The following is a 9,612-nucleotide window of genomic DNA, read 5'->3' on the forward strand; positions in this document are numbered from 1 at the left end:
CATGTACACACAATCAAACTTAAGCCGTATGTACAGCAATCTGCTCGAATTTTATTTATCAATTATTTTCAAACTATAACTTACCCATTATCGTATGCTTAGCGCTATAAAACCAAAAATAAAAATTTCTTTAAATTCGATACAAATTTTTCTTTCTATTTTTCCAAGTAATTTTTCCGTAAATTTTCGTGACCAACAACAACAAGTTTATTTCGAACTCTGCGTAAACGTCAGGCAACATACGTACTCTTTTATCTACGCTATAGGGTGTGTAGGCATTTTATGAATTTTTGACAGCTGTTGTGGAACGTACGATTTTGGATTGTATTATACCAAAATTTTATGTTGCATTGTTTTTTCGGCGTTTTCAATTCAAACAACACAAAATATTAAATAATTTTGACACTATCGCCATAAAATGCTCACAGCCTTAGATAAATGCATAATAGAAAAGTTTCAAACAGTACTGAACTACAACAACAAAATTTTGATCTATTAAATTATATAAAAATTATTAAATTTTTGGGTGACCATACGGCTGTTTCGAGTCTTGCCAAATACCGAACATTAGTGGTTTTGGAAGTATTTCTTGTTTGTAATTATTGATTTATTTAAATAATTAATATATAAATCACATAAATAATTGTGTACAATTGAAATTGTTTAATCATTCTGTAATAATAGAATATAATAAACCAATAATATGATATAATAAGAACATGATATATACCATATTATAGACATAAACAGCTCCGCATAGACCTAGCTTAACACACATACATACACTAGTTACACTAGATAGTAAGTTTGAGCGTTTCTATTGAAAAAAACAGTAGGTAGCTTGCTTCAAGTGACGATGAAGAGAAAACGGTGTATGAAAGAAGGAAAATTCAGTAGCAAAATATGTTCATAAAGCAAAAAAGATTTGAAAAATAAAAAATAAACTTAAAATATGTTAGAAATACGATTGAGAATCTCAATTCCAGAAAGCGTATTTTTCCAAACTATGTACATATATGTATTTATGTATATTTATTTAAACTTATGTATATACATATATGTATATGTATTTACGTATATATATACACAGTCATATTCAGAATTTTCCCAATTTATAGTGGTTAAAAGTTGATTTTTATGAAAATAGACTTATAGTATGTTTCCACTGGCTTCGTTAGACCAGTTAACTTACTTAAGATTGCTTGAACTGGTCTAACGAAGCCAGCGGAAAAATGCTATTATCTTTAAATTGTATATATATATAATTCATATATACATATATGTATATATAGCCATATATACAAACTATTGGTAATGAAAGCCTCATGGCACGAACTAACGAACAGCTATAATTGATAAAGAAATAATCCAGAGGAAATACGGATGGCTGGGGCATACTCTTCGCAAGCCAAACACCGAAATTGTTTATGCTGCACTCGAGTGGAATCTGCAGGGAAGAAGAAATCGCGGTGGGCCGAGGACAACATGGAAACGAAGCAAATCTAATCACAATCTCATGTGATTAGACTAAGTTCGAAGCTAAGTTTGAAGCTGATTTTTTTGGAAAATATTCAACAGAAAACTGTCTTCAAATTATATATGTAAAATACATATGTATGTATATATATATATATACATATACTTTTACTTAATTGTAGTAAAAAGCTAATTTTTTTGAAAAATACTCAATCCCAGAAAACTTTATCTTAAAATTATTTTAATATTTTTTATGATTACCAAAATCCCCATATCGGTTTTTATTATATATAATTAAATAGGTATGCTGTTTTTTTAATTCATCTATACATATATACATATATATATATATATATATATATGTATGTCTGAAAATTTCGTCTATACGTGATTGTGTAATATAAATGAATATTGTTGGTGTGATCGATGTTCTCTCACTGTCGTTTCGAACTGTAAAATTTCTTCAGTAGGTTTAAGTAAAATCAGATCGTTGTAGATGAAAGACATATGTATATATTCATTTGTATATATGGTAAATACTTAGTTGAAAACAATGATGGAACCAACTTGTAATCTGTTGTAATTACATTCAACCACCAGTTTGAACAGACAACTTGGTTGTTATGCATGGAAGATTGATTCGATCGCATATGCATAGTTGAAGTACTGATGGAATCAACATAAAATCTGGCAGTCAATATAACCGCATATATTTTTTTTGATACAAGTATCAATTGTTCTCCCAAAGTTAGTTTTAAGCACATAAACATTTTAAGTTTTTTCTTCAGTTTCATTCAAGCGAATATATTCAATAGATTAGTCGTATGCACGCAATATAATATAATCTGCTTAAATAATTATTACTAATTGTTTTATATTTTGTCTAGATTCATCTGAATGATACATAACCGTATAAATACTTCATTAAAAATAGTAAATACTTTAAATAATTTTAATCTTCTCCAGCTGGAATAGCATCCTCCAAGCGCCTAATAAACTTAACTCGTAGCTCTGTAACATTATCACCCTTTAACTGATCCTATAATTTTAAAATAAATTTAAAATTCACCAGATGTGGTTTAAACTATTTAAAAATATTATACGATTATACCTGAGCGAACCAACACTGCACTTCAAGTTGCACCATTTCGAGTGCACCACGTATGCAGCCACTAAAAATTGAACTATAACGCAAATTTGTCAAATCTTGTGGAAGTTCAACGAATTCCGTTAAAGGGTTTGAATCGAATATCAATGAGAATTCATCTAGCGCAGGTGACCAATTAGAAATTGATGGTTGCACATTTAGATAAATACGGAATGCTTGCTGTATGCGATCTGCAGTTTCGCGCATCTCCAAGCAACGTGGAGCTTGTGTGCGTGCTAGAAAATCTTCTATGAGACGCATACCCATATTGTAGCCAATACGTTCGAGTTGTTTATTAACATCCTCGACATTCTCGAAGTCACGCAACATTTGTGTCACCAAAGCGCCATAGGTGAGAGTTAAAAACTCCGCGTTCTACAAAAGACAAAACAAATATGCGATTTAGTAATGTTTATTTGTCTCAATGGTATAAATAGTATATAAAATGACTATAAGAGTAATTTTGTATAAGTATATAATTGAATTTTATATTTTAAAAACTGCGTCAAGTGTTTTCTATTTTATTTACAACTAAACTTAATTGCTAAACTTAAATTCTAAAATATTTTACAAATATAAATATTTCACTGAGTTATTTTATGGGCGTTATCGTTATGTTTGGCGTCTGATGTGGGGCTATTAGTTTTGGCTGTGTCCGTACTGTGGAACGCATAGTTTGTTGCATTTGTTGCCCACTACTACTGCCACCAATAGAATGCAGCTGATCGCCTTTTTCTGGAGCTGAATGAAAACGGCCACCTTCGCCTCGTACACGGTTCATAGCATGCCTATGACGTGATTCATGCAAATATTTGGAGCGTTCTTTAGGAATACGAGACTCAAGTTTGGCACGTGCTTGTCGTCGTATAAGTATACGTTTGTACTGTTTCGCATTAACGTAAAGTGGTTCTTCCTCTGCTTCCGGTTTCACTTCATCCTCGTTCACAGCTTGAGATGTAGTAGGTGAAGAATCTGTTGCGTTTGTCGCATTCGAATTATTAATTGTGGCAGTCGCATTTTGCGCTTGGGCGGTAATTGCACTTGCAGCTGTTACAGGCGCACTCACTCCCGTTGTAGTTACACCCGTCTGAGGCATCATAATTATTTGTTGCCCCACTGCCGCTGTAGGAGTAGATTGCGGTGTAGCGGTGGCTATTTGCATAAGTTGCCCATTTATGTTTATATATTGCGGCTGAGCCTGCTGCGCTGCCGCCGCAACAGCAGCTGTATGATCCAATGATACTGTGGGCTGATAATACAATGTCTGCCCATCAGGCAATTGCATTAATTGCATCGGCTGCGTGTTCTGTTGTGGTTGTTGCATTATTATTTGATTCGGTTGCAATTGTATAAGCTGCGGCTGCACGCCCGCCGCTTGCGCTTGCTGTTGTCCTATTATAACTGCAGGCATTGGTATCACTTGAATTTGATTGCCCGCCTGACCGCCACCACTAGAAATAATTGTATTATTATTGTTTGCACTTATGTTTTCTTGTTGTTGAGGTGTTGCAGTATTGGCAGAATGGTTTTCCATTATAAATTAGTAAATGCTCGGCCGTGTTTGGTGCAGTACGCCTATACTGTTTTGCTATTACTGCTGGAAAATCGAAGGAAGCCGTTTTAAGCTGTGGTTGTTCTACTTATAAATTAAATTAACTCTAAAACGCACACAATAATATTACTTACCACTTTTTTTGCGTCAAAACGAGATGTTTGCCGGGACATAATTTATCCACTTTATACGAAATAACTAATTCTATATTTGATACAAATAATTCGTGGTGTTTTGTTGCGTTTTCCACTAATGTCAAAATTTCACTCAAGAAACGACGTTGCCATCCTAAAAATATACAGGAAGACAATTGCATTTATTTGCTTGGCTTGATGAGAGCAGAACGTTTCCGTTTGACATATTCAGAAGCGTTCCAATAAGTTTTGAGAGATGCATATTAACCCACTGATTATTACAAAAAAGTAGTAGTGCCACTGGATTAAAGGCTCAGTTAGACGGTAGGTAACGTAAAAAATTAATTCAAAGCGAAATGCAGAACCAACCAAACCTGTGTATTTGATAGAAACGAAATAAACAATGTTCGCCGCATTTGTTTATTTCGTTCCTATCAAATACGCAGGTTTGGATGATTGTGCATTTCGCTTTGAATTAATTTCTTACGTTATTTACCATCTAACTGATTCTTAAATGTTGTGGAAGCCGTCGAAAAAGGTTTGCGAAGTGTATTTCATTTTCTACAGATTAATAAGTTGAGCTTATAAGTAAAGAGTAGGATTGAGTATATAATTGCAAAACAAACTATGACAAAAAACAAATTGTTCGCGTTATTAGACAAAGTGACTAAAACACCATTACGTAGGAATGGTTGCAAAGTTTTGCTATAAGTCGTCGAGAGCAAGTAATTCTTGCATCAACATTGCAGTTTATCTTAAAATAACTAGAAAATTCATTACTCATTTATCAATTTTTGATTTTCTGGATTTTAGGGAAAGCGAATTTTTTTCATTTTTAGTCATAATAAATATTTTCAGACGCAGTCTCAAAGGTCTAAATTTCTAAATTTTTTTCAGGTATACCTATAATATTCAGTTGCTAAAACTAATAAATTTTTTTTTTTAATTTACTTTACATTAAAGCAAGAAAATGACACGAAAAAGTGGAAGTAAATTAAAATTTAAATAAAACTAATCCTTTTATTCCTCGGTGGAACATAGGCCTGTAGCAAATAATTTTCATTAAACTCTATCTAATGCAAGATGTTTTGTTTCACTCTAGCTTTTTTCAGCGTTTCTTAATGTGGTTTCAGTTTGTCTCTCCCAAGTATTGCGCGGTCGCCACGGTCTTTACTGCCTTGCGGGTTGGTTTCCTCTGACAGTAGAGTGCTTTGGAACTAAGTTATGATTAGTATTATTTGCTGTAGTTAGCTTGTTAAGGTGTCATAACGATCGTACTCATGATCTGGTGGGAGCGACGAATTTTTGAGTGATTTGATGGGGTTTTGGTTATCCGGAATAATACAATGTTATATTACTCTTAACCAACTTATACCATGTTCACACTGCAGCTAAATTAATGTAAATTCATCAAATTCAAATCTAGTCGTTTCCATTTATATACAAGTTGATTTATACATGTGATTTATACATGTATCGGCACAACTTAGAATTTTCCTCATATAAAATGCAACTTAGCCTAACTCGCACACGTCCTTAGTAAATTCTTCGTCGTTAGCTAAAAAGTTAACGATTTTGTGGAATTGTAGTCGCCCAACTCAGCATTTGACGCAATCTATTGTCATCAATAGTCGTGAGGACATCAGTGAACTATTCAATCGATTTTGAAACCTTTGTTGAAATTCCATGACGGCACCTAAGCACAGTGGAAATGTCTTCTTCTAAATCGCCACCATCTGAATCACCATCACTTTCTGAAATTCGTATGAATATAAATGTACTGCTATATTAAATATATAAATGCACGAATCTAAATTACCCATTAATTCTGCAACATCAAAATCCAGCACAGTGTTCAGTATATTCTGCTATTCATTTTTTCTTGGCATCGTTAAATATGTAAACAAAAATCAGCTGTTCTAAATATTTTCAAGACTAGTATGCACAATGTGTGTTCACGATTATTTGAGTTTGCAATGACGCACATTCAACGATGCACAGATATCCTGAATACTCCTATTAAATTTTGATCATTTCCCCTTCGAGAAATGTGATTTCCAACGTTGCATTCGATATTTTTTAGTAACACCCTTTAATTTAATTTTAGTTAAATTGGACAGTATCAAAGCTTTTTGTACGAATAAACAACTTCATTAGCGACCTAAATCATATAAACTCCTTTTATGAAGGCAATGAGTACATACTTTATGGATGGCTTCAACAATGGTTTAGAAAATACAATGCTCCTGAAATTAATTTTTAAATCAGTTTTAAAATTGATTATAAGACAAATAAATATAGCAAACAAATTTTAACAAGTAATTGTCAAACTCGGCGTTTTTATAAATATTTTCATATAATTCGAATAAATACAACACTGTAGCAAAATTTTGTACAAATAATTAAAGCGTGATTTAGAGAAGGAGAGAAAGAAAGCAAATTCGAGAAACGTCAAATTCATCCGGAATATTCTAGAACATCGTATCAAAATTTTCTATAAATATAGCTGTCATTGGCCACAGTCGGTTAATTGAAAAAGAAATTTGTTGTAGAGAAGTAAGGAGCGTATAAATTCCTACGTATTGAACGGTTTTGATTAAATAATATAAAAAGTGTACCTAACATTAAATAATAAAGTATACATCTGCCGAGTTTTGTTTAAAGTGAAAATATTTGTTTATAGACTGATAAATTACGACAAACAATAATATTTGAGATAAATTATTTGTGAAGTGGAAAAAGGTACGAAATGTTATAAATTGGAATCAAATTATTAATTCCATTATAATTAATAATTCTAAGTTAATTAAAATTAAATTAAATAATGTGTAGAATATCAAAGATTAAGATATTATCATTTTAAGCGGTATTTAAATAATTTCTTGAAAATATTAAATGCCATAAAAAATTGTAAAGTGAATACGTGGTGTACATATATTTTCAAACAGGAAAAAATTCTCTTAAATAAATTAATATATTTATTGTCTTATATAAATATTTGAAAAAGAATTGAATTTCACTGTGCATAAATAATTGAGATTTTATTGAGTTTAAGGTCTTGAAAGTTTCTTTGCATATGACCAAATTACAAGATTTAAGATTTTTCTTGACTTATCTACAGATTTTACGTCATCCAACAAAGCATAAGTGCAAGCGAATGCAAATGAATGAGTTTTGTTGGGTTCTGTATGTATAACAATTGGTTAGAGTGAGCTAGTTTCTTTGTTTTGACTTTAACGGAATTTAATTTTACTTAGGGCGGCAGGGCAGGGAGGATGAAATTTTTATACATATGCAATGTAAATAATTTCGTTTAGGATTTCACCTATAAGAACGATATAACGAATTTCTAGAAAATTCTTTTATTGTTATGTTTTGAAGGTTTTTCTCTTTCAACTTTATATGTAATTATGTTTTAACGGACATTTTTAAAATAGAATGCTTAGAATTCTGAAATTTTATTTAAACAATTTGAAAATAAGAATTAATTTCCAATCATAACAAGCACAATATAGAAAAACGTTTATGTCATAAACAAAAACGAAAATATATTGTTTAAAATATAAATATTCTACACATATTACTTGAATTAAAATATTATTTTGATTATTTACATATTTTAATAATTATCTTCTATTTTTTAGAATATTTAAAAAGCCTCTAAAAATACAAAAGAAAAATGGGAAAAGACTATTACAAAATTTTGGGAATTAACAAAAATGCCACCGAGGAGGAAATCAAAAAAGCCTACCGGAAATTGGCACTAAAATATCATCCCGATAAAAATAAGTCACCTCAAGCAGAAGAACGTTTTATAGAAATAGCAGAAGCTTATGAGGTACTATCAGATAAAAGCAAACGAGATATATATGATCAGTATGGTGAAGAGGGCCTTAAAGGTGGCATACCTGGCGGTGGCAATGAATCAGGTGGCGGTACTAACACATATACATTCCACGGTGATCCGCGTAGCACATTTGCACAATTCTTTGGCTCATCTGATCCGTTTAGTTTCTTCTTTGACAATAGCGGAGGCGGTGGTATTCCACACGGTACATTCCAAACTCAGAGTATGTTTGATGATGGTGAATTTACACAAATGCCTGGCGGTCTAGGCGGGGCATTCCGTTCACAATCATTTAATGTACAACCAAATCGGAAGCGACAAGCTCAAGATCCGCCTATTGAGCATGATTTATATGTTACATTAGAAGAGATCGACAAGGGTTGTGTAAAAAAAATGAAAATATCGCGTATGTGTCATGGTGCGGATGGTAATTCTCGGAAAGAGACGAAAGTAATAAATATCAATGTGAAACCGGGGTGGAAGGCTGGTACCAAAATAACTTTTCAACAAGAAGGCGATCAAAAGCCTGGCAAAATACCCGCCGATATTATTTTTATTATTCGTGATAAGCCACATCACCTGTTCAAACGTGATGGAAATGATCTCAAATATAGTGCAGTAATCTCCCTAAAACAAGCATTGTGCGGCACATTAGTACAAGTTCCAACACTGCAAGGTGACCGTATCGGCTTGAATATGCAGAATGAAATTATCAAACCAAGCACTATTAAGCGAGTATCAGGGCGTGGCCTACCATATCCTAAGGAACAAAACCGTCGTGGTGATTTGCTGGTATCGTTTGATATCAAATTTCCTGACACATTGCATCATGACGCGAAAGAAGTGCTAAATGATTTGCTGCCAAACTAAATGGATGCGAGGTCTATTACATCGGGAGGTAAAACATTCTTATCAAATTTAAAACAATTATTGCAACGGCAGGAGAAAACAACAAACATTAATATATTTATTATATAAGAAATTATATTGCTTGCAAAACATGCCGAGTCCATATACATTTATGTTTTTTATTTCAATTTAACAACCAAAAGCAATATTAAATCCAACTAAATAACTGCAAAATTTTATAGTTTCATGTTGTTAATAAGTTTGTTTTAATGATTAATATCTCTTATATATATATTATAATCTTGATTCGTTTGTAAATGATGTATCTTGTAAGTAATTGTACATTTATTAGTACATTAGAAAAGACAACATTTTTACTTGGCTAAAATAATGCTATGTATAAAGCAATAAATATTATTTTGTAAATAATTATAATATAGTAAATAAGAGAACACAGAGAGTAGTCAGTCACCTTTGAAATTGTATGATATAGACCGGCTTGAATTAAGGTTTAAAGGTCCAAGATTGTATGTTGTAAACTAGTTTATTTCCTTATAGAACAGTATATATACTTTAAGAAATATGTCAAATGTATGTAAACAGTTAT

The 9,612-nt window shown here is 32.0% G+C and overlaps 3 protein-coding genes across 6 annotated transcripts; 1 reads left to right on the top strand and 2 right to left on the bottom strand.

Moving 5' to 3' along the window:
* Positions 1 to 2,267: 2,267 nt before the first annotated feature.
* Positions 2,268 to 4,448, bottom strand: LOC119666823 (trafficking protein particle complex subunit 3-like). The gene is made up of 3 exons (XM_038076107.1): positions 4,310 to 4,448; positions 2,588 to 2,998; positions 2,268 to 2,515 (listed from the first exon to the last, which is right to left on the bottom strand). The coding sequence occupies exons 1-3, from the start codon at positions 4,346 to 4,348 to the stop codon at positions 2,429 to 2,431; spliced, it is 537 nt and encodes a 178-aa protein (XP_037932035.1). The 5' UTR covers positions 4,349 to 4,448; the 3' UTR covers positions 2,268 to 2,428.
* On the bottom strand, positions 3,029 to 4,396 carry LOC119666795 (nuclear transcription factor Y subunit alpha-like). Of its 4 annotated transcripts, none has more exons than XM_038076089.1 (2): positions 4,310 to 4,396; positions 3,029 to 4,220 (listed from the first exon to the last, which is right to left on the bottom strand). In XM_038076089.1, exon 2 carries the CDS (start codon positions 4,155 to 4,157, stop codon positions 3,216 to 3,218), a length of 942 nt encoding a protein of 313 aa, XP_037932017.1. In that variant the 5' UTR covers positions 4,158 to 4,220; positions 4,310 to 4,396; the 3' UTR covers positions 3,029 to 3,215. The 4 variants fall into 4 exon arrangements, with proteins under 4 accessions (XP_037932017.1, XP_037932024.1, XP_037932004.1 ...); XM_038076096.1 differs by having other exon boundaries at positions 3,029 to 4,217; positions 4,310 to 4,388; XM_038076076.1 differs by having other exon boundaries at positions 3,029 to 4,259; positions 4,310 to 4,372.
* Positions 4,449 to 6,971: 2,523 nt separating the features above from the next.
* LOC119666784 (dnaJ protein homolog 1-like) lies at positions 6,972 to 9,174 on the top strand. Its single transcript, XM_038076066.1, has 2 exons — positions 6,972 to 7,051; positions 7,954 to 9,174. The coding sequence occupies exon 2, from the start codon at positions 7,989 to 7,991 to the stop codon at positions 9,024 to 9,026; it is 1,038 nt and encodes a 345-aa protein (XP_037931994.1). The 5' UTR covers positions 6,972 to 7,051; positions 7,954 to 7,988; the 3' UTR covers positions 9,027 to 9,174.
* The last annotated feature ends 438 nt before the right edge of the window (positions 9,175 to 9,612 follow it).

Source organism: Teleopsis dalmanni, chromosome 1, assembly GCF_002237135.1.
Source record: "Teleopsis dalmanni isolate 2A chromosome 1, ASM223713v2, whole genome shotgun sequence".
Classification (NCBI taxonomy): Eukaryota; Metazoa; Arthropoda; class Insecta; order Diptera; family Diopsidae; genus Teleopsis; species Teleopsis dalmanni.

Coding starts and splice junctions, on each gene's coding strand:
- LOC119666795 (XM_038076089.1), bottom strand. CDS start 4,157: ATGGAAAACCATTCTGCCAATACTGCAACACCTCAACAACAAGAAAAC.
- LOC119666823 (XM_038076107.1), bottom strand. CDS start 4,348: ATGTCCCGGCAAACATCTCGTTTTGACGCAAAAAAAGTG. Junction 2,999..4,309: donor GTTTTGACGCAAAAAAAGTG/GTAAGTAATATT, acceptor TGTCTTTTGTAG/AACGCGGAGTTTTTAACTCT. Junction 2,516..2,587: donor TGCAGTGTTGGTTCGCTCAG/GTATAATCGTAT, acceptor TTAAAATTATAG/GATCAGTTAAAGGGTGATAA.
- LOC119666784 (XM_038076066.1), top strand. CDS start 7,989: ATGGGAAAAGACTATTACAAAATTTTGGGAATTAACAAAAATGCCACC.